Source organism: Hemicordylus capensis, chromosome 11 (assembly GCF_027244095.1).
Source record: "Hemicordylus capensis ecotype Gifberg chromosome 11, rHemCap1.1.pri, whole genome shotgun sequence".
Classification (NCBI taxonomy): Eukaryota; Metazoa; Chordata; class Lepidosauria; order Squamata; family Cordylidae; genus Hemicordylus; species Hemicordylus capensis.
This window is the reverse complement of record NC_069667.1, coordinates 22,708,664-22,733,945: the sequence shown is the minus strand read 5'-3', so window position 1 is coordinate 22,733,945 and position 25,282 is coordinate 22,708,664. Positions and strand designations below refer to the sequence as shown.

Below are 25,282 nucleotides of genomic sequence, written 5' to 3'. Positions count from 1 at the left end.
TTCTTAGCTGCCATCACATCATTGAGCAGGTTCTGGCAGTTCTCACAATGATTGGTGGAGGATTGGGAATTCTGCACGCCATGCACGCTTCCAGTTTCCAGACATGAGAACCTGGAAATATTCACAGTCAAGTTAGCCTCATGCCAACCCAACATTTTAACCGGGATCGGCTGCCATAGATCAAATCCCGCATTGACGCTCCCAGTTAAATGTTGGGTTAGCGTAGTGCCTAGAGCAGGGATTCTCAACGCTGAGTCCCCAGATGTTATTGGGGACTCCCATAATCCCCAATCAAAGGCCACTGGGGCTGGGGATTATGGGAGTTGAAGTCCAATAACATCTGGGAGCCCAACGTTGAGAATCCCTGGCCTAGAGCACCTTCGTTACAGGACAAGGCTACAACATCTGGGGCTGTTTGGGAGAGGCATGATAGAGGTTTATAAAATTATGCATGATATGCAGAGAGTGCATACAGATAAATGTTTCCCCCTCTCTCACCACACTAGAACCAGGGGTCACCCCATGAAACTGATGGTCAGGAAATTTAGGACCGACAAAAGGGAGTACTTTTTCACACAGCACATTATTAATCCATCTTGGGATGTGGTGATGGCCACCAGCTTGGATGGCATTAAAGGGGGTTTGGACAATTTCATGGAGGACAGGTCTATCAATGGCTACTAGTCTTGAGAGCTATAGGCATCCTCCAGGCTCCACAGGTTGTCTACTTGGAGCTCTCCAAGGTTCTGCAACTCCAGCATGAATTGCTTCATGGACTGACTGAGGCCAGGCTGTGATCCTTCACCCCACAGGAACTTCCTTGCTCCATGGGTTTCTGCTCACAGTCAGGCCAGGCACTGGGATGGATGAGGCCAATCTCTATGCCAGAACAATTCAGCACTTTCCCAAGCAGACAAATAACACCCGATATCCACCCATTGCATTCGTGAAGGTGAATGGCACACCTTCAAATTAAAACACAAGTGACTCCATGATGGAAGAAGAAGCTGGCTTTCCAAAGGGCACTCTACATTTGAAACAAAGGGGCTGACACTTCACAACTTTCACAATCTTGTGGAAATTCAAGGTTAATAAATGTATTCTTGACACCAGGTTTTGTGCACTAGATTCCACTTTGTCAGACGGATAATGGCAATTTTTGGAGAAGTCCTGTTGTCTCCAGCTCTCATCTCCCAGGACAGAAGACCCCAGCCTTGGGCTGAGGGCAGATGTTACAGTTAGCTTGCTGAGGCTAAGCAGGTCTAGGCCTGGTCAGTGCCTGTGCCAATTCAGACACAGCCTCCAATTCTTCTATCCCAGTTATTAACTTAGGACCAAACTGCTATTTCCCATTTATCAATGCAGCAATATTTATGAAGGAGCAAGAGACAGCCAATCCAGCAATCGGCTAGGTAAAAGGGATAAATATATCTTTATTAACAAAGCCACCTATTGCTCCTTAGAGTCAAGCATCTGTATTCAGACAGACAGTACGCACAATTCAGATTCTTATAGATAATTTTATTTGTGTTCTTTCTGTTAAAAATTGTTTTGAATAACAGTCATCAGCATCATACTAAAAAAAAAGCCATCTGTTTTATGTCTGATGGCTATAGGCCACCTCCAGCCTCAGAGGCAGGATGCTTCTGAATACCAGTTGCAGGGGAGCAACAGCAGGAGAGAGGGCATGCACATACCTCTTGCCTGTGGGCTCCCCAGAGGCATCTGGTGGGCCACTGTGGGAAACAAGATGCTGGTCTAGACAGGCCTTGGACAGGCCTGATCCAGCAGGGCTGTTCTTATGTTCTTAAGAGCCATGTTTTTGTGACAATGGACTCATTTTCGTGATCATGCACACAGGTCTATGATAACGTGGAGGAACATTTATGTGCTTAGCAGCCAACAGGGATCTCAGAAAACACTGCTGCTGTCTCACTGCATCCTCCAGTTCATACTAATATTTCACCACAACGCCATCTACCAGTGTGCAGTCACATAGAGAAAATAATTGGGAGGCCCCTGTGGGCACTGCTGCCCCTACAAGGGTCCAGATTACTTAGGGTAGGAGGACTGCAAATCAAGAACTGATCTTCCCATTCCAGATTGGAATTTGAAAAATATGGCCTCGGGGTCTGTACATGCTACCGATTTTTGATTGTGTGCTAGCAAAATCCTAGATAGGAGTAGGAGGAGTGGTCATATCTTGGGGAGAAGCTGAGGAGGAGGGCTTTTCCTTCTACCTCATTAAACTGCTGGGCACAAGTGCTGGGTACTTATGACTTGTTGCCCAGATGTTGCTCCTCCTTCCTACGTTTCTGCTAGCACATGATCAAAAATCAGGAGCAAACCGAGTAGGACACTTGTCCTAACCAATTAACGATTGTGCAGACAACCTTATTAACAAGAATAGACTTGGCCTGGGAAACTACTTGACAATTTAAGTTCAGATGGATTCCGAATTCTTGTACAAAAAAGACCCAAGCACCATTGGGAAAACCTTTGAACTTTGCTCCATGGATGTCCAAAGAATTTGAGGTCAAATAAGTAAAGATGCTTTCTCAAGGAGTTTGGCTAATGTTAACGACAAGATATCTTCCACAAAGTGTGTGCTTATCTCATGTTTTAATGTTGTGTGGTAAGCCACCCAGAGAACAATTTGTTATGGGGCGACTAACAAATAAAAGTTGTTTTATTATTAATTATCAATTAAATTCATGGAGGACAGGTCTATCAATGGCTACTAGTCTGGTGGCTACAGGCCTCCTTCAGCCTCAGAGGCCTCTGAATACCAGTTGCAGGAGGAGCAACAGCAGGAGAGAGGGCATGCTCTCACCTCTTGCCTGTGGGCTTCTCAGAGGCATCTGGTGGGCGCCACTGTGGGAAACAGGATGCTGGACTAGATGGGCCTTGGGCCTGATCCAGCAGGGCTTTTCTTATGGGCTTATGTTCATAACTAAAAATAAAAGAGGGATCTACTTGACCAATCAACTAAATTAAGACATCAACGGCATTCCACAGCTCCCTTCGCAGCCACATGTAGCGGTGCTTCTATCAGCTTCTGTACTCTGTGGCCAAACCGCAATGCTTCAAAAAGAACTCAGCCCTATGTACCAAGACAAGGTTAAAGATGCTGCTTTGATCATCGAGTGATGGCCGGTGATTGAATTTCTGCAATCCCTTGGCACGGCTCCTAGAACAGGAAGCTGCTTGGGATGGATTCAAGATCCCGTTGACTTTGCTTGGGTGAGCGTAGTGCTCTGAACACAGAACGGCAGTGTCTTGCGGCTGCAGAAAACTTACGGCACTACTGTGAAGCCTGTTTCATAATTAAAGGGTCCAGCATGTGGAAAACCTGCTCAGCAGCAGAACTACAAATCACAAACAGATCTAACATGGTAGATCACAACAGCACCCCTACATAGGAACATAGGAAGCCGCCATATACTGAGTCAGACCCTTGGTCCATCTAGCTCAGCATTGTCTACACTGACTGGCAGCAGCTCTCCAAGGTTTCAGGCAGGACTCTCTCCCAGCCCTAGCTGAAGATGCCAGAGATTGTATGTGAATTAAAAATGTGTCCCTGAAGCTAGAAAGATTCAACACCCCAAAACAGAGGATCCTAACCTTGGCCCCCAGATGGTGTTGGCCAAAGGCCATTGTTACTGGGGCTGATGGGAGTTATGGTCCATGACCATCTGAGCACCAAGGTTGGGAACTGCAGCCCTAATATAATACATCTTTAGAATAGGCTTTTTAATGGCAAACATATGACTTGTCTTTTTTCATTACGCTTTTGCTTCCATCCAATGTGGAGATTGTGCAGATCTTGCCTTGAATGCCATCTCCTTCCCTGATTTATCTGCAAATGTCAATATTATTATTCTGTTTTATTTCTGCGTTGTTGTTTTTGGCCTTGTCTCCATCAGCGTGAAATGGATCGAGGATTTCAGTATGCTTGTCTTTGTTTCTCATTAGGCTGAAGTGATGGGGCCTCTAAGATTGCAATCTTAAGCATACTGAACTGCTGAGACCCATAGAACTCAATGGGACTTACTTCCAAAGGATTAAATGGCTTCCATTAGAATCAGGGTGGTCATCCAATTAAAGAAATGTTAGGCAATTAAGGATACGGGATTTAGTTGATTGGTTGATGAATTAAATAATTTGCCTTCAGTCTGCATCTGAGAAAAAATTCTCAGGTATGCCTTCCTTGTTTTTCAGAGATGCTCTCACCTCCTAGAAGAGGCATTCCCAGTTCTCACACAGCAGGGAAAGCCTCTTTCAAGATTGTGCTTGAATTCTGTAAGTTTGATACTTGTATTTAAAAACAATATTTTAAAATCACCAGGGGTTCTCAAACTTGGGTCTCCAGATGTTGTTGGACTACAGCTCCCTGTATAGAAATACGGGTACTGTATTTACCCAAATACAAGATGACTCTGAATTAAGACGACCCCTTAAAAAAGGCAGGTTAAATACTGGTTATACCTGTATTTACCCCAAAGGAAGATGACTCTGAATTTAAGAAAACTCCCCAATTGCTAACATCAAAGAACTTGGGGGGGGGACGACCTAGTATTGGATTCAGGTAAATACGGTAATTGGTGGCACCTTTTTAGTCGACCAGAATCTTTTTAATGGATTTATCGGATTCATAAACAAACATTGCAGCCATGATTAAAGTGAGACTCCCGACTTCTCTCAAATTATATTATTTTCTGTATCTTATTTCTGGGCAAACCACATAACGGCGCAGCGGGGAAATGACTTGACTAGCAAGCAGAAGGTTGCCGGTTTGAATCCCCGCAGGTACGTTTCCCAGACTATGGGAAAGACCTATATTGGGCAGCAGCGATATAGGAAGATGCTGAAAAGCATCATCTCATAGTGCACAAGAGATAGCAATGGGAAACCCCTCCTGTGTTCTACCAAAGACAACCACAGGGCTCTGTGGGCGCCAGGGTTCAACACCGACTTGATGGCGCAACTTTACTTCTGGGCAACAAAGACAAACAGGCATTGTATAAAGCGAAAGCTCACCGCACATCTTCAACTGCAAGGGCAGCTCAGCTTTCTCCCAGCACTAAGCTCAAATGACAGGGGTGCACCCCAGCGAATCAAATGCCAGCTCTGCCATCCGCCTCACCCATCACACCTCTCACAATTCAGGCAGCTGCCTGCCTTTTTCTTCAAAGTGCCAAATGAACATTATTAGGAACGTAGGAACAGAGGAAGCTGCCATATACTGAGTCAGACCATTGGTCCATCTAGCTCATTATTGTCTACACAGACTGGCAGCGGCTTCTCCCAGGTTTCAGGCAGGAATCTCTCTCAGCCCTATCTTGGTGAAGCCAGAGAGGGAACTTGAAACCTTCTGCTCTTCCCAGAGCGGCTTCATCCCCTGAGGGGAATATCTTGCAGTGCTCACACATCAAGTCTCCCATTCAGATGCAACCAGGGCAGACCCTGCTTAGCTATGGGGACAAGTCATGCTTGCTGCCACCAGACCAGCTCTCCTCTGGAGATGAATGCGTTTATTACCTTCCCACTGACCCCCTCCCAAAAATGAAAACTCCCCACCCCCGCAAGGACAAAAGTGGTATAGAGATTAGGGAGAGGTTTCTTGGTCCCATGGCAGGGGACAACCAATCAGGGTAATGCACAGCCAGCTTCTGCTTCCCAACTGCAGAACTGGCTGAAGTCCACTGTTGCTGGGGCTGATGGGAGGTGTAGTCCAGCCGGACCGTCTGGGGGCAAAATGAGGTGGTTGTTTTGAAAAACTGTGCCCTGAAGAGGAATAGGGACATTTGGGCCAAACGGTGACGGTGCTTCCAGAGCAGTGTTAGGGCTGCCTCCCCGCTTCAAAAATTGACCCACCATCAACTGTAAATTAAAACATTATTTATTCTCGTTTCTGCCCCACCCTTTCTCCAAGACCACTTTAGTTCAGTAAACTACTGGTTACAGAGGCACACTATTTATTTTTTTAAAAAAACTGAATTCTTTAAAAGGTTAACTGGATTTTTGAAGTTATAGGCACATTTCAACCTTACATCCCCAAAGGGTTGCTGTTAGTGCAAGAGTAAGATTTATGCCCCTGCCCCCAGTCACAGAAGCCCGCCCCCTCCCGTGTTACCGCATGAGCCACTGATTGGACTGGGCCCCCCCAATTTTCTGGCTGAGGAGGAATTCGAACTAGGGACTTCCTCCTGCCTCATGGCTCACATTGCTCACCAGCAGCCCTGATAAGCCACAACCACAAAGCCATTTAAAAGAAGGGAGTGGGGTTATTTGCATGAGTAAGGACTTGCAGCATTTGGCCCTGGAGATAGAGAAGCTTTTACACAGTATATACAGGCGGAACAGAATAAACAGCTTCCCTCCCCATTTACAAGTAGATTTCGGCCTGATTGTTGTTGTTGGTAGCAGCTGGAGACGGCTTGCTCTTGACTCCCTCCGTCCCGCCTTTTGACAGGTCTACAAACAGCAGCCGTGGAGTCCACAGAGCAAGAAGGATCCTTTTGTACTCCTTCCGGAAGTTTTGGTTGAGAAGGCCATAGATCACGGCATTGAGGCAGCTATTAAAGTACGCCATGAAGTAGCTCATCACGAACAGCCACTCTGGAATCTGGGGGATGATCTTGGAAGGGTTGATGGCGACGGCGAGGCCGATAAAATTGAGCGGCCCCCAGCACACCGCGAAGAGGACGAACACCACGAACATGGTCAAGAAATTCCGGACATCGGCGGCTCTCACTTTCTGCTTGCATTCTTGCCGGACTCGGTGCTTGACCTGGATCACCAGGATCCAGATCCGAAGGTAGCAAAACGTCACGATGGACAGAGGGATGAGGAAATGGACGACCACCACAGTGACGGTGTACGACATGCTGGCGGTCTGAGCAAAAGTGCAGGAATAAACCCGAGGGTCATACTGCAGGGAATCCACAAAAAGGTTGGGCAGGATGGCTACCAGGGTGAGTAGCCATGTCAAGCAGAGACAGCAGCACGTGTTCTTGAGGCTGAAGAGCCTGTCGTAGCGGAGGCTATGGCAAATGTAGCAGTACCTGTTGATCGCGATGGCGGTGATGTTAAAAATGGAGCCGATGACACTCAAGCCCATGAAGAAGCCGCTGATCTTGCAGTGAATGGGACCCATCGTCCATCGGTTGTGGAAGATGGCGCTCAAGATGAGGGGATAGGGGTACACAGCCACCACCAGGTCTGCCACAGAGAGGCTGACGACGAAGATGTTGCCTGCACAGAGGGGGAAAGCACCGAACTAGTTAAGCAACTGGGATGCATAACTATGATGGTGAATTATCATAACCCATGACGTAAATACAAGAGATAACGGCCAATGTTACTCCATTTGATCACTTTCTTTTTATTATTATTCTTTTACTTGGGGAGGGCACTGGTATTGGAATTAAACATTTGTCTGTTTGATGTGGACATATATTTTGGGCGCACAAACACACACAAAATTTAAATGTTACAGTTATGAGACAGACTACACCAGTCCCTGGCTTACATCCAGACCAAGTTACTAATGAGTACCCTCACTGAAGTTAATAGGAAAAGTAAACATGTCCCGTTAATTTCAATATGTCTGAAACGTATGAGTAATTTAATCTTGATGTAAGCCAGTGATTGGAGTAGCCCCAGTCACAACTGTAACATTTAAATTTGTGAGTGAGTGAGTCTCTGTCTCTGTCTCTGTCTCTGTCTCTCTCTCTCTCTCACACACACACACGTTACAGTTAGGGAGGCAGGTTATTCCAGTCACTGGCTCACACCCACACCAAGTTACTCATACCTTTCAAACTTATTGAAATTAATGGGACAAGTTGATTTTTCCTATTAATTTCAGTGCGAGTCCTTGGTGCTAATTTTCTGAAGCCGGTCAGGCTCAGGGGAGGGGCATGCTGAGCTTCAGCACGTAGCTAGCCAATCAGGTCTTCTTCACCCTCCTCCCCTTCTGTAGTGGACACATTGCATCAGCTTCCAGTCAATCCTCAGCTGAGGAACCAAGAGTGTGGCTGCAGCACGGAGCGCACCCCTTGGTACCCCTTCAAGTAAGAACCCCGTAATAACACATTGCAAACCAACAGCTGTTACAACCTAATATTAATATGACTATAGTGGCTGCTTGCCCAGCTCACACACAATAACTCATCATCAGACAACTAACAAGAACATAATATAAGGGTCTGTAGATGAATGGCAGAGCATCTGCTTTGCATGCAGAAGGTCTCAGGTTCAATCCTGGCTGAGAAAGATGCTGCCAGTCTGTGTGGACAATTCTGAACTCTAATACAACTCCCACAATCCCTGGCTGTTGGCCACTGTGGCTGAGGATGATGGGAGTTGTAGCCCAATCACAGCTGGAGGGCTGACGTTGTGCAGCCCTGGTCTACTCTGATGGGCAGCAGCATTCCACGTTTCAAGCAAGGGTGCTTTCCAGCCCTACTTGGAGAGACCAGGGACTGAACCCGGAATGAGCAGAACAGGAGTTCTGCCACGGAGCTACGGACCCTTGAGACAAGCTGCCATGCGTCCAGTCAGACGATTGGGCCATTGCGTTTGTATTGTCTGCCCTGCCTGGTAAGACCTCTCCAAGGTTGCAGACTTCCCCAGCTCTCCTTTGAGATGCCAAGGGCTGAATCTACGAATACAAATAGGGCAAATATTTATATACCACTTTCCAACAAAAAGTTCCCAACGCAGTTTACATAGACACAACTAAATAAATAAATAAATAAAATGGCTCCCTGTCCCCAAAGGGCTCACAATCTAAAAAGAAAGAAAGAAACATAAGACAGACACCAGCAACAGTCACTGGAGGGAGGCTGAGCTGGGGACAGTTAGGGCCAGTTGCTCTCCCCCTGCTAAATGCAAGAGAATCACCACTTTAAAAAGGTGACTCTTTGCTCAGTTAGCAGGGGAATCTGGGATGTCCATCTGTATGTGAGCAGAGAGGCAGTCCACCGAAGCCATGAGAGCAAGGGTGAGCAAAGCAAGTATCTGTACTGTTTGATGTGTATTTCTTCTATTCTATGTATTTTGCAACATTTTATAATTTGCTTAGGCGCCCTGGATAACTCATGATGTACATATGGGAGAGAGAGAGAGAGAGAGAGAGAGAGAGAGAGAGAGAGAGAGAGAGAGAGAGAGAGAGAGAGTGTGTGTGTGTGTGTGTGTGTGTGTGTGTGGGGCTAGAGCCAGCATGGTGTAGTGGCTAGAGTGCTGGACTAGGACCGGGGAGACCCAAGTTCAAATCCCCATTCAGCCATGAAACTAGCTGGGTGACTCTGGGCCAGTCACTTCTCTCTCAGCCTAACCTACTGCACAGGGTTGTTGTGAGGAGAAACCTAAGTATGCAGTACACCTCTCTGGGCTCCTTGGAGGAAGACCGGGATATAAAATGTAAAATAATAACAATAACAATAACAATATATTCTATCTAATCTATCTATCTATCTATTTATCTCACAAAGTTCTTGCAAATTCCTTCTCAAGCCCTTGGGTATGCTCACAACTTCCATTTGACTCCTAAACCCCCACAGCTGCCCCCCTACCCAAAGTGGAATCTGTGCTTCCCTTTGCTTGCCAAATTGAGCCATTCCAAAAATCCAGCATTCTAGCCATGCGTAAAAACCCATATTTAGAGCCCAGTCTGGTGCCACCGACATCCACAGAGTTTGACAATGTGGGCTAAGAGCTAATAAAATAACATACAGCAAGGCCAGAAAAGCGTAAGAAAGCAAACTAAAACAACAGCACAGAATGTGGGGAAAGTAAACATTTGGCCTGGATATAACGGGGTGGGGGTGGTGGGGCAAGGGAGAAGGCAAGTCAAATGTTTTGCAAAATAAGCAGGAGAATTCTAGCTACAAATGCACCCAAGCCTGTCAGAGATGCAGGCAAACTTGCCCAGTCTCAGGATCAGGGAAGAACTTTGAGGGCTTGAAAAAGCCCACCCCAAATGGGTGATGAACGTCTGGCATGTCTACAATTCTTCTCCAGGCCTGAGCTTTGAGAAGTTGACCAAGCTGCAGCCTCTCTGTCAGCCTGTCCTATTCCAAAACACGCACCCCCCCCCTTTACTTATTGGTTGGCCATGGAAGCAGAGGCAGCTCCAAAAAGTTGAGAGGGTTTCCAATCCCTGCACAGAGTGCTTCCCCAGGAGAAAACCACCACCACGTGAGGAGTGAGGTGGTTTATTTCCTCTCCCCTTTATCACTCTGCAGCATGCCAGAAGCAAAGTCGTGGTGGGCCTTGAGATCTGTAGTCTTTCCAAGGAATATTCACGTAAAGTCATCATAAGGTTTCCAAAAATCAGTCATAGGCTTGCAATCCAGACTAATACGGTAGTTAGGTGGGGTTTTGTTTTTTAACCCTTTCTCCCTGCACCATCCCCACCCTGAAATTATCACTACCCAAGTGGCTATTTGCCCCAGCTGGGAAAATATACTGGCACAAAGAACTGTGCTTATACCTTTTCCTAACCAAAGTGAACAGCAGACTCAAACAGGGGGCATTTTCAGCAACAAAATGACCCAGGAAGAAAAGGAGTGAACCTCCTTTCTTCTGCACTTGTACTCCAGATTTGGGGACTGCCAAATGAAATTGGGATCCCCAAATGTTGAGTTCCCACATCCCATCTAACTTGGACCCGAGCCTGCGGTAGCTCAGAGGTTCTAACCCCTGACCTGTGTTCCCTCTAACAGGGATTCCCAGATGTTGTTGACTACAACTCCCAGAATCCCAAGCTGCAATGGCTTCTGCTTGGGGATTATGGGAGTTGTAGTCAACAACATCTAAAAATCCCTGTTATAGGGAACACTGCCCCTGACTACTCCACACCCACTGGTTCTTTGTTCAAACTTTAAAAACCTCAAGGAGTGTCAAATGTGTTGTGTCCAGTGTTGGTTAAAAAAAGAAAAAAAGCCAAGATCGACTGAGGCCCAAAGATTAATGACACTCTTTGAAGAAGAATGGATTTCTCAATAAGGACTCTGGGAGTGAGGCCAAAATGCAGGGTTACCTAGCACATAGCTCTGAAGTGAAACACGGATGGGCACTATTGACTACTAATCTGTTGGCTATAGGCCACCTCCAGCCTCAGAGGCATGATGCCTCTCAATACCAGTTGCAGGGGAGTAACAGCAGGAGAGAGGGAATGCCCTCACCTCTTGCCTGTAGGCTTCCAGTGGCATCTTGTGGGCCACTGTGGGAAACAGGATGCTGGACTAGATCGGTTTCCTTGGACCTGATCCAGCAGGACAGTTCTTATGTTCTTATTGATTAACTACTTCTTGTTAGGCAGAGATTAAATAAATTGGCTTCTGCATCCTCCATCACCGTCAGAATGAATAAAGGCAACAGGCAAGAAAGATTCTCTGGACGAAATGAGCCAGCATAACTCTGAAGGTTTGTCAGAGTGATTCATTTAACAATCAATCCCCAGAAGTTCCACTCAAAAGGCACTTTGGGAGTCAAACTACACATTATATTAAGCACATAGGAAACCTTATAGCAAGTCAGCTAGTCTGGAAAGCGCCCTGGAGATGCTGAACCTGGGACCTTCTGCGTGCAGAGCCGATGTTCTACCTACTCAGTGGTCTGTCTCCTTTGCCCTTCTATATTATCTAGATCAGAGATTCTCAACCTTAGGTCTTCAAATGTTATTGAACTACAACTCCCATCTTTCCCAGCCACGATAGCCAGAGGCCAAAGTCACATGACATGGAACGCAGACTCACCATTGGATGAGGCATTTGCTTTGCCTGCAGAAGAGCTCAGGTTCACCTCGGCATCTCCAGGCACAGTGGGGAAAGACTCCTTTCTGAAACCCTGGAGAGCTGCTGCCAGTCAGTGTAGAGACAACACTGAGGTTGATGGACAGATGACTCAGTAGAAGGCAGCATCATATATTCACTGGTCCTTTTATACCAAAGAGCTGTCCAAGTAATGCCAAACAGTAAGCAGCAGGGGAGAAGGAGGAGAAACATTCATGCTGTTTCAGGGATTCTACAGTTGTGCAGAGAGGCAAGAAATGGAGAACTACAGAGAGGTATATGAGTGGTGCTATGCTGTGTGCTGCTGGCCAGTGCCAGCCCTGAATTACAAATAGGTGCACAGTGTAAACTGTGCTCAGAACATTTGTTGAAATGCAACATATAAGTAGTAGTAGAAGAAGAAGCTGATGAAGAAGACGCTGATGAAGCTGATGAAGAAGACGCTGATGAAGAAGAAGCAGCAGCAGCTACTTTGTGCCACAACAGCACAAAGGCCATTGTGGCAGGGGATGATGGGAGCTATAGTCCAATAACAGCTTGAGAACCCCTGCCTTCACCTTTTCTCAAAGGGGTGGTATTCTAACTCCACTCTTCCAGGGATGAAGCTAGAATTCAATGTATTACAACCCTCTCCATTTTCATTCCTGCCCTTGCAACGTCAACAGATGGGAAAAAAACCAAATGCAAAGAACTGAACCCATTATCATGATGGTACATAGGAATATAAGAAGCTGCTTTCTACCAAGTCAGACCATTGGTCTGTCTAGCAGAGTATTGACTACCCAGCCTGGCAGCAGCTTCTCCAAATTTGCAGGCAGCAGTCTCTTAGTCCTATCTGAAGATGCTAGGGAAGGAACTTGGGACCTTTCTGCACGCAAACATACAGATGCACAAGTAACCATTAACAGATGCCATGCCAATATTTACCAGCTCAAAGCATTTTAGCGAGGGGATACTGAGCTTTAGCAATATCACTCTGCTATTGTCCTCCATCCAACTTCGATGCAGCTTACCCAAGATAACTCCCTTCTTTCCTATCTCACCAAGACCTTTTCCCAAGTACTGCAAAAAGCCCAAAGTCAAATATCTGGAATTTTGATATGATGTTGCTCCAGTAAAGGAAATTGGAGACAGCTGCATAACCTCAAACCTCAACCCCATGCTGAGCCTGGATGAGTGGAACGCTGCATCAATGCTACTAATATCTCACTACCCTTTTGCCAACCAGGTTTTTCCAGTCTCCAGTTCTACATTATTTTGACAGTCGCACAATCAGAAGAAGGCAACGGCCATCTAATCAGATGCCAATCAAAATGGAAATTTTGTTACACTCCAAGCTTTGGTGAAAACACAGATGGCCCTAATTTTTTCCATCCATTTTGAAAGTGATTTGGAGATCTAATATTTCATTTTCAAAAGTATTTATAACGGTTCCAAGCAGCCCTCATAAAAATCATCCCTTTACTTGCAAAAATGGATTATTCATAGGTGGCCGCTAGCTACTGAACCAGAGGCAATAATCACCATTTATAGAGAAATTTTATTGTGCAAAATTATTCACAATACTTATTCATTTTGACAGCCACACCATGAATTAGGTCATATTTATTCCGATCTTAATAGCGAGGGTTGGAAATGAAGGCCTGCTAGTGAATCCATTAATGTGCTGGAAATACAGCCAGTGACTTGAAGCTTATTCTCTCACTCAGGGCTGCACAACTTTGGCCCTCCAGCTGTTTCTGGACTACAACTCCCATCATCCCCAGCCAATGTGGCCAATAGTCAGGGATTATGGGAGTTGTAGGCCAATATCTGCAGGAGGGCTGAAGCTGTGTGGCCCTGCCAAGGGTTCCCTACCTCAGGAACAGGGGCGGAGCCACCATTGAGCAGACAGGTTCAAAGAACCCGGGCCACCACCCCTCAAGGGCCACACCTTGTGCCCCAGACATGCCCCCTGTGCATCTGACATCAGACATGGGGGGGTGATTTAGCTCCCAAACAGGGCCACACGGCCACATTTTTGAGCTGAATTGGTCCGCGCTGCGTTCACAGTGCAGCCAGAGTGGGCCTTTAGAAAGCAGGGAGAGTCGCTCTGGCTGCCAATTCAACTCCCAAATGGGAAAGCATCTGACCTTGGATGCAGGGGGCATGGCTAAATGTTCCCTGAGTCCGGTCAGATGAAGGGGTGGGACTAGGGGGGCTGCGGCGGCGGCAGCAGACCCCGGGCTACCACTGGCCTTCCTCCACTCCTGCTCGGGAACTGTTTCCTTTTCTATGTAAACTGTTTTGAGAACCTTTTGTTGTTGTTGAAAGGGGTAGAAAAATATTTTTAATACTGAGCTGTGTAACAGGAGCTGCTTGGGTGGAAGATGCAGTGTTCCCATGTTCCCGAGCAACAAAATGCAAGCAGAGGGAGAGCTCTCTCATCCCTCCAAAAGGACTTTTTAATGTTTTTGATATGTCAGACATATTCCTGAAGCCAAAAAGTCCTTTTGGAGAGAGGAGAGAGCAGCAAAACCCACTTTTTGCTGCTCGGTAACACAATGTGTGAAGCTATAAAGCTGAATCTTGCAGCAACGCAACTACTGTTATGCAGCTCTAAAACAGCACAGAATGCCAGCCAATCAATCATCTTATCTCCTTATAGATGAGGCAACTCAACACAGGCAGGTAAATCTCCCCAGACCACCTCTCCACTATAGTCATATTAAAACACTATTGATTTGTTTGTTTATTTAAATCATATTTCTATACCGCCTGATATGTACATCTCTAGGCGGTGTACAAAATTTAAAATTTAAAAGTTACAAATTTAAAGACATGACAATAAAAACAACAGAATAAAACAGATATTAAAACAAGTTTTTTAAATTATTAAAATTCATTCTAATTAAAAGCCTGTGAGAACAGGAGAATCTTGAGGTTCTTCCTGAAAACTAACAGAGAAGGAACAAACTTATTTCAGCAGGGAGCATATCCAAAGCCCCGGGGCAGCCACAGAGAAAGCCCCGTCCTGGGTCGCCACCAAACAAGCCGGTGGTATCCGTAACCAGACCTCTCCAGAAGATTGTTAACAGGCGGCAGGGTTCATGACAAAGGAGGCACTCTCTTAAGTAGCCTGGACTTAAGCCGTTAAGGGCTTTATAGATAAGAACCAGCACTTTGTTTTTCTCCCAGAAACATATCAGCAGCCAGTGCAGTTCTTTCAAAACTGACATTATACGGACCCTTCATGTTGTCCCAGAGACCAATCTGGCTGCTGCATTCTGTACCAACTGTAGTACAGAACTATACCATACCTACTTCAAATCTTTCAGATCAGGCAGGCTAAAACAGAAACAAACAAAAAGGTACAATCCTAAATCCAAATGTGAGAATCACAGACTGTTCCTGAGGTGTTATATTTGTTTGTTCTGAACTGAGTTTGATCTGTTATTGTTTAATAATTTGTTTTCTGTTGTACATTTCTGCAGAAATAGAAGATAAAAAGTATATAAAAAGAATGCAATTCCAAATATACTTCCAAATAAATTCAGTTGAAAGCTGGTGTGGTACAGCAGCTAAGAGAGTGAGCTACACATTGCAGACTTCCTCAATTCAGTGCTTGCTTCTACCATGAGCTCACTAGAATAACAGGATCATAGATTATTAGAGCTGGAAGGGTCCTTGGTGGTCTTCCAGTTTAACCCCTGGGGCAGTCCGATACCTGTCCAGCCTCTGTTTGAAAACCTTCAGCAAAGGAGAGTCCTCCAGTGCATGTGGAAGACTGTTCCACTGTCCAACAGCTCTTATAGTTAGGGAATTCCTTCTCACCTCAAGCCTGAATCTGCTTCCTTGTCACTTCACCCCCTTGGTTCCAGTCCTGCCCTCAGAAGCAACAGAGACAAGTCTGCTCCCTTTTCTATGAAACAGCCTTCAGATATTTGAGGTCTTAGGTCACCTTTGGACGTAACGTGGAACCGCGGACCCAATGGACCTGCAGTTCCACAAACACACCTCCTGTCCGCATTCAGACAAAATGGAGAGCTTCCTCTCTGCAGTCTCACTAACTGCAGAGAAGAGGGGGAACTGGCTGTGTGGGCTTCCTTCTTTTGTGAATGACAGCCTGCACAGCCAATAGCAGCCGGGGTGAGGGGGGAGTTTCCTCCCTCGACTCCAGTTGCAAAGGGGCGAAACTGCGGTGCCAGCATTCAGACGTAATGCTGGCACCGCAGAACCAGTGGTCCAGACAGCGGACCTCACTACAAAACAAAGGTACAAAAGGCAGTACAGGGAGGGAAACCACAGGTCCATTTCTTAACGAAACTGTGGCTACCTGTATTTGGATGTACCGTTTCCGAAATCGGAGGTGAAAGGACCTCCATTTTTGTGTTATGTGAGAATGAGGTCTTAGTTTTCTCTTCTCCATTCTAAATGTAACCAGCTCCTTCAGCCGTTCTTCATAGGACTTAGTTTCCAAATCTAGCCGGTATATGGGGATAACAATTTTCCTTACCAAGGTATGTAACCTCTGCTAACTGGGCCAAGAGGCACCTTTTTAACATGGTGATACTCTTTATTTAGCAGGGGGAGAGTAACTGGCCCTATCCACCCACAGTACAGTACCTCCAGTGACTCTTGCTGGTGTCTTTCTTATGTTTTATTTTAGATTGTGAGCCCTTTGGGGACAGGGAGCCATCTTATTTGTTTGTTATTTCTCTGTGTAAACCGCCCTGAGCCATTTTTAGAAGGGTGGTATAGAAATCTAATCTAATCTAATCTAATCTAATCTAATCTAATCTAATCAATAAGGATCCCTGTCCCCAAAGGGCTCACAATCTAAAATGAAATGTAAGGTAGACACCAGCAACAGTCATTGGAGGTACTGTGCTGGGGGTGGATAGGGCCAGTTACTCTCCCTCTGCTAAATAAAGAGAATCACCACGTTAAAAGATGCCTCTTTGCCAAGTTAGCAGGGGTTTATTTATTATTTATTTATATTATTTATTTAATTTATGCATCATTTTTCTATGTAAACTGCTTTGGAACCCAACCTTTTGTTGAAAAGCGGTATATAAATATTTTTGTTGTTGTTGTTGTATGTAATGCTCTTCCAGAGAATGTCTGCTCTTTGGCATCTGTGACTGCTTTTAAAGAACAACTAAAGACCTTTTTATTTGTTCAGGCTTTTACCCCTTAAGGCCTGCCCGGTTTCTCAGCAATCCTGCTTCTGTTTATCTGTTTTTTTTTAATGGTGGTTGTTTCTTGGTGTTTTAAATTGGTTTTAAGGTTTTAAATGTGATTTATATGGAGTTTTATTGTATTTTAACTTTGGTAAAACACCTTGAGATGCCTTATGAAAAGTGGAATAAAAACTGAACAAATAAATAAATAAGTAAATATATTACCAAGATAAAACATATTTAAATAATAATAATAATAATAATAATAATAATAATAATAATAATAATAATAATAGCATTTATAAACCGCCCTATCCGAAGGCTCTTGGCGGTGCACAAGAAGTACATATGAAGCCCATTGCAATCTCAAAAAGTACTGTACAAATGCTAAGGGTTATCAAGTTAAAAACATTAATTACTGAAGTGCTGGCAAGCAAAAAACAAGATGTAGTCTACTCCAAAAGCTACGGGAGCCATTAACAGCATCTAGAAATAAAACAAACATGGTTTGGAGAATCCCCAAAACCATCTTCAACCATCCATCACTCTAAAACCTTCCAAAAAAGGCACCTTTTTGGTGTCCATTGTTTTTATTGAAAAGGACTTTTTCCCACTTGGGAATAATTTAAAGGCTACAATAGCAGTATTTAGGATGGCAGAAGCCCAACAGAAACAAATGAAAGCATATTTCCTCGTAGAGTCCAAAGATGATTCAGACCCCAGAGGCCTTTAATTTTAGCACACAGTGATCCCATTGAGGCATTAAGATCTAGGCTCTGCGTGTTTCTCAGGGGGACTCCAACAAATATACTTTTGGATCCGTTCTGGGGTCAAGGCAGACAAAAGGATCTGACACCCCCAATCATCTGGAAAATACAGTTTAATATACACTGATGGAAGATAACCTCCTGCTTGCCGTTAATCTGGCATTTTCCTCATTCCTCTTTCTAACACCACTTAGCATAGAGAAGCGGTAAATAAATTATAATCATACAAATTACAATGCAACAGAATATTGCAGGATAGTCCCCTGGTGTGCATGTGTTAGGAACATAGGAAGCTGCCATATACTGAGTCAGACCATTGGTCCATCTAGCTCAGTATTGTCTACCCAGACTGGCAGCGGCTTCTCCAAGGCTGCAGGCAGGAATCTCTCTCAGCTCTATCTTGGAGATGCTGCCAGGGAGGGAACTTGGAACCTTCTGCATGCAAGCATGCAAGTCCTCTTCCCAGAGCAGCCCCATCCCCTAAGGGGAATATCTTACAGTGCTCACACATATAGTCTCCCGTTCAAATGCACATCGAGGTGGATCCTGCTTAGCATAGGGGACAATTCATGCTTGCTACCCCAAGACCAGCTCTCCTCCCCTTGTGCCTGTGGCTGAGTATGGTGAAAAAACAAGTTAGCAACGGAAACAGGAGTTCCGACCCAGTTGTGGGTCTTGTTTCATATGCACATTTTATTTTAGTTTTTTGTTTTGCTTTCCGAGTATTTTGTGGCCGGGGAGAACACAGGTGCTCAGTCTCAGCCTTTTTTCATCCAGCCCAAAATTTCAAGACTTAATGGCTGGTGAGGAGGTTCAGTTCCCTCTTTTTATAAGTAGTAGCAAATACTTATTAAAAGTATTTAGATGTAGGGAGGGGAAAGGATCGTGAAATAGGTTCTGACCAACGGAGAATGTTGTTACTTTATTGTGATTCTAGACTGCTTCAGACATTATGCTATATGAGTGTACAGATGCCTGTACATGTATTTGTGTGAAGGACTTTACAAGTGTTCATTTTAAAACTGAGCCTGGATATAGGCCCTTCAAATGCATGGTTCAGCTGGGAAGTGTTCTTTTGTACCTGCATTTAGTATAACCTATGAATGACTGTACCTGTGTACAGATTTGTACCTGTGTACACTCATTGTACACATGTTGAACATAACATGTGAATGGGCCTTCTGTGTATGTGTGCATGCACACATACCATGACCCACAGATTCGCTGCGAAACCTCCCCTTCCATTCCTCAGCAGAGTTCACATACATCCAGTTGCTTTTTACTAGCATATACCTACTGCCTGTCACCAGGATGTGACATCATTATCCCATGCCATGGTGGAGCTTAGCAAACTTCCATGTGCAGGAACAGCAAATAAACCAGGGGGAGGGCTGGGCAGGCAGGTGAAGAGTCTTTGGTGGCCTCTCTTTTGGGGGGGGGGCGGGTCCAGGGCAGTGTGTGCTCTTCAAACACGTCCGCCCACTTACCATTAAGGTAAAGTGTGCTGTCAAGTCGATTCCGACTCCTGGCGCCCACAGAGCCCTGTGGTGGTCTTTGGTAGAATACAGGAGGGGTTGACCATTGCCGTCTCCCACGCAGTCTGAGATGATGCCTTTCAGCACCTTCCTATATCGCTGCTGCCCGATAGAGAAGCAGCGGGGATTCGAACCAGCAACCTTTTGCTTGTTAGTCAAGCATTTCCCCCACTGCGCCACTTAAGGTGGGTCCACTTACCATTACGCCCCTGCAAAACGCTTTAGGAGTTTAAAGCTGTGCAGCAGAAGCAAAACCCAGCAAACCATCACAGTTACCAGAAAGAAAACTATGACAGCCCCTCACTGTTGGGAGCAGCACGAAGGGCCTGCAAGCGAAGGGTACGAATAATGCTGCTTGTTCCACTTACCAGGGCCATTATCGGCACTTTGTGAACAAATTCCCAGACTCTTTGGTAATTAACTGGATAAGGGCCAGGGCATTATTACGATGGTTAGTGGTGCTGGTTTTTCTCTGCATTTGAAGGGGAGGTAATGGCTCGTCTGGGGGTGGGGAGTTAATGGCAGCTTTTAGCACAAGCCGCTACTACTGAACAATGCAGCAATGACCTTGCAGCTGGGGATGATGGGAGTTGTAATCCTACAACATCTGGGGACCCAAAAGTTTGAAAGCCCCTGAGAAGAAATTCTTTCCCCTGTCATCCCACATGAAAACTGGCAGCTTTTCACAGCTGTTATATATATATATATATATAGGCATTGGGGACTATTTGTTCATTTCCAAGAAATGTCTTGCTTGGCCCTCACCTATCAGAATGACTGGTTCAGTCCAGATAATTCATCTTAAAAACTGGGCAAAGTATTCTCCAAAAAGTATCTTGAAAATGTATTTTATCCATTGTTATAGCAACACAATCGCCTGTTCCCCAAAAAGCTTGTGGATCTCCAATCCCGGGAGAAAACAGTTCTCAGAAGAGAGAGACTTCATTATTACAGATGACCATGTGCTGACTGCCAGAGTGAGACAATCCAATTAAGAGTTCCTTGCCTCGCAGGGTCACTTGGAAAGTTAACGTTCAAAAGTGTAATTTGGGCAGCGGCCTTGCACATTAGATTAGAATTTCATATCATTATACTTAGAAATCATATCGCAGAATGATACTTAGAAACCAATTGTACAGATTCTTTCAACGCACCATTTGTTTTGGTATGAGACAGCAGGCACTTCATTATAGAGGACCAATTTCCTTCCTGGCTCATAATACTGTTACCACCACCATTTGGAGAGACTGTTCGGCAGGCGATCCAGGCAAAACAAAACTGCTTCTTCAAGCCACTGTTCTGTTCTATGAGGGGAGCAGTCTGCCTTGTGCAGTGGCAGGTTTCCCTTCACTGGAGGTTTTCAGAGGCCATGTTCGCACATAACGCAGAATCGCAGTTGAATGGGCCTGCGGTTCCAGGGATGTTATATCCGAATGCAGGCAACCTGGGTTACGCATAGTGATGAAACCGAGGGTTTCGATTTGGAACTCCAGTCTGAACCCTCGGGTTGTAGGGAGTTTCGTTGCCACAACCTGAGGTTCCAGGCAGCTTGCGGTATGTCCAAATTCAGAACCACAGGCTGCTTGCCCTGGAATCGGAGTTGAGGGAGGAAGCTCCTCCCTGAACTCCAGCGTGATTGGCTGTGTGGGCTGACCTTCAGTAAAGAAGGAAGCCCACATAGCCAGCTTCTGCACCTCTCTGCTGTCTCACTGACTGCAGAGAGATTGCTCTCCAGTATGTCCGATGGATCAAGTTGAGCAGCCCTGGTGTAGACAATCCTGAGCTAGATGGAGTAATGGTCTGATGCGGTATAAGGCAGCTTCCTATGTTGCAAAGACTTTTTTGCCCCGCGTAGCTGTTTGCCACGATTAGAAAAATCAGAATAAACTAAACAAAATCATTTTAAACTGCAGAATAAATGATGCAAAATAAGGTCAACCACACACATTTTTTCCTATTCACATAATGTTTATTGGTTGCAAGGTCTTACTTTCCTTGGCACGTGTCAATTGCCTGGATACAATTATTATTATTTTATGTTTTAAACTTTTATTTTATTTTATTTTTTAAACTAGCAACCATGCTGATACAAATCTGGTAGAGTCACTTTTGAAATTGATTTAAACACACACAAAACAGTTCATGCTAACTCAGCTGCAGGACTCCTCAAGCCCATAAAATATTGGGAGCACCATTAAACAAAAAAACAAAAACAGAGCAAATGCAAAACCTAGTTAATTTTAACAACTGCACTGTAACACAATCCCTTACTGCCGTTCCTTCCTCTTTATTAGACTCCACTCTCAGTTTACAATGGAAGAAAGAGGTTCCATTGACACGGCTACACATCCAGCAGAGTGAAGATATATAGCCATGTCAGCAAGATATAGTTTTCTTGCAATTGTTGTTTACATATTCCTTTCCTTTGAACGTGGCTCTTCGGCTTACATCAATATTGTAACGTTTCCAGCAATTACTGCTTAGGCTGCCTAGAGCAGAGGTCACCCCAACCCCACCTTCCTTAAGATTTTTTAAAATGTGATTTATGATGGCTATGAAAAGCTACGAGTCACCCTGCCTAAACTGCACTCCAACAAGCCAAAGATCTCTCTGGAAATGGCAGCTTAAAAACCAAAGTCAGTGGAACAACCTGTTGTTTTGACACCGTTCCAGTGTCTAATCAGAGACAAAAATGATGAGTAGATACCACTGGACACTAAAGCACAAGCCGTGAGTGCCAGACGCAGATCTTTGCCAGCTTGCTATCATCAAGCCGTGCACACTGGTTCTGCTAGAAAATAAGTCTCTATTAGGATTGCTGGATTCTGCCCAAATAATACTTTCGGCGGCAGTTACGGCAATGACGAATATTTAGATACCGCTATTCAACAAAAGTTCCAAAAGTGGTTTACATAGATAAAAATAAATAAAATAAAATGGCTCCCTGTCCCCAAAGGGCTCACAATCTAAAAAAGAAACATATGATTGACACCAGCAACAGCCACTGGTGGGTTGTTTATAATACGGCCAGTTGCTCTCCCCCTGCTCAAGAAAGACAATCACCACTTTTAAAAGGTGCCTCTTTGCTCAGTAGAACAGAACCATAGGGAGCTGCCATATACTGAGGCAGACCATTGGTCCATCTAGAATTGGGAACCTCTTATAATTTAGCACAGGGTCAACCCCTACATCCAAGATTTTTATTTTAATTTTTATTTTAGAACAGATGGTTAATTAAAGCATTTTTTCTGTCTTTTTATAATACTTGGTATTAGGGTGGTTTTTTTGGAGGGTTGACAATGGATGGTTGTTGAATTCCCGATTGATGCATGTAATTCTGAGATGCTCAAGAGATGTTAATGTATGGTAGCCATGAAGTTATTTTTATCTTTTTCCTTTCTATGTTCTTTTTTCTATTTCTGTAATCTTTTTGGGAAAACAATAAAAGGAAAAAAATAGTTTAGTATTGTCTACACAGACTGGCAGCAGCTTCTCCAAGGTTGCAGGCAGGAGTGTCGCTCGGGCCTACCCAGAGATGCCAGGGAGGGAACTTGGAACTGTCTGCATGTTTCCCAGAGTGGCCCCATCACCTAAGGGGAATATATCTAGAGAGGAGAGCTGGTCTTGTGGTAGCCAGCATGACTTGTCCCCTTAGCTAAGCAGGGTCCACCCTGGTTGCATACAGATGGGAGACTAGAAGTGTGAGCACTGGAAGATATTCCCCTCAGGGGATGGAGCCGCTCTGGGAAGAGCATCTAGGTTCCAAGTTCCCTCCCTGGCAGCATCTCCAAGATAGGGCTGAGAGAGACTCCTGCCTGTAACCTTGGAGAAGCCGCTGCCAGTCTGTGAAGACAATACTGAGCTAGATAGACCAATGGTTTGACTGGGTAGAAGGCAGCTTCCTATGTTCCTATTTTACAGTGCTCACATGCAGTCTTCCATCCAAATGCAAACCTACTTAGCAAAGGGGACAATTCATGCTTGCTCTCCTCCCATAGACCAGCTCTCTGCTTGCATGCAGAAGACCCCAGATTTACTCTCTGTCTTCTCCAAGTGGGGCTGGGAAAGACTCCTGCCTGAAACCTTGGAGAGCCAATGACAGTCAGTGTTGACAGTACCGAGCAAGATGGAGCAATGGTCTGATTCGGTATAAGGCAGTTTCCTACCACCACAACTGTCAGTTCTGAATCAGACTCCCTCAAACACCACCTGTCCCAGTAGCACTCCCAAGGCTGAATCTCAATTTGGGCTATCTTGGGAGCTCCAGTCTGGCTGGTTGCTGGCTTGTGCTTTCTTTTCCTCTTCCTCACAGCTGCAAGTTGATTCGAACAACTGGATTTATTCGTACATTAAGTGACTGTCCCACCTGGTTAAGTACTCCCCATCCAATCGCTCGGCTTATTGTATCGCTGGCTCATGGCTATAAAATTGCTCGTCTCGTTTTAGGCAGCTCAGCAAAGCATCTATTATCCAGAATTAATATGCTCATTATGTGACTCCCCGTCTGTACTGAGTTGCAGCTAGAAGATTTTCTGAAGATAAATGGGATTGTCACCATGGCTTTGTAAGAGAGTGGACTTCTTTTAAAAATTAGCATTTATAGTTCACAATATAATATCAACCAGGGGAGTCTGGACCGGACCCAAAGCAGACCGGGCCAGTTCAGTCTGGCACCCCCTTGAACCCACCCACACCGTCTGGTCCGGGGTGGGTGGGTTGCAGGCTTTATTTTTTAAAATGTACCCCCTCCGGGGGGGTCTTCAAGGTGGCAGCAGGGGTCCATGGAGGTTCCCCTCCCCCCACTGGCCTCCCATCTATCCAAAATTGACCCATTTGGCCATTCTTCAGCCTGTTTGGGCCTTTCCCCCCAATGCAGTAGCCATTTTGGAGGCCACCCCACCTGCGCAATGGGCTTCTGTGTGGCCTGGGTCATGCCAGGCCATGCAGAGGCCCACTGTCAATCAGCAACTTTGCACAGGTGCAGAGGCCTCCAAAATGGCCACCACACTGGTGGGGGAAGGCCCAAACAGGCCAAAGAATGGCCAGACATGCTGGTGTTGGATGGATGGGAGGTCGGCAGGGGAAGGGGGAACCACTGTGGACACCCCCACCTCAGAGAACCCCCCAGAGGGAGTAAGTTCAAAATTTAAAAAACACTCACGAACCCCTCGAACGGGCCAGGGGATGGGAGTTCAGTCTGGGGTCGGACCGAACAAGGGGTGGTTCGGTTCAACCTTGAACCATCGAACCAAACTGGTTCAATGTCGAACATGTTCAACGTCGAACCTGTTTGCACATCCCGAATATCAATCAGGCAAATGTCACTCCTCTTAAAAGGCGGCATACTTGAGGTCTCCTAATTCAGGGGTCCCCAATCTGTGGTACTCCACAGATCATGAAGAAGTAGGTGCTCTCTTAAATAGATGGCAGAGATTGGAGCTGGGCTGCCTAAGAATATGCTCTATCACCAAGCTATGGGCCTCCAATCATTATGGTGCATTAATGCCTTGTATCCTGCCCCACCCTGTGCCTATTTCAGTCTTCTGGAACCAGATTTAATTTGCACAGAAAGGATGGTGGCTCTATCTTGATTGAAAACAGAGATTTTCCTACAGACACCAACTCTAGATATAGGGTTTCCGATACCAAAGATGGCAAAGAACATCACAGTATGGACATCAATAGGTGGCTATATCGGTTTATACTGAGGATGTCTATTTTACTGGAGTTATATACAAAATCCAGATGACCCTGCAGTTTAAAGCCAATAAATCCAGTGAGATTCTGGCCATGTTTTATCCACTGTCAATCAGCAACTCTGGAAAAGGCTCTTTTTATACACTTAACCAGTGGATGGTTAAGGGTGCTTTCCCCTTACTGGTGGAGACAGCTGGAAAAGATTCAGAGGAGAAATTCAAAGATGACGGGTCCTATGCAAGCTAGCTAAAAGAAGAGGGTTATTTTTACATTTTTTATTTGACAGTTGATTGAGGCCTCTTCTGACTTCACCATAA

General features: G+C 45.2%; 1 protein-coding gene across 7 annotated transcripts in view; it reads right to left on the bottom strand.

Annotated features, from left to right (window-relative positions):
- Positions 1 to 5,884: 5,884 nt before the first annotated feature.
- Positions 5,885 to 25,282, bottom strand: part of GPR50 (G protein-coupled receptor 50) — a 73,763-nt gene continuing 54,365 nt past the window's right edge. For all 7 annotated transcript variants that reach the window (XM_053273508.1, XM_053273509.1, XM_053273513.1 and 4 more), the window contains one exon: positions 5,885 to 7,257. In XM_053273508.1, the coding sequence (XP_053129483.1) occupies positions 6,389 to 7,257 (869 nt within the window). In that variant the 3' untranslated portion in view covers positions 5,885 to 6,388. The remainder of the gene's footprint in view (positions 7,258 to 25,282) is intronic.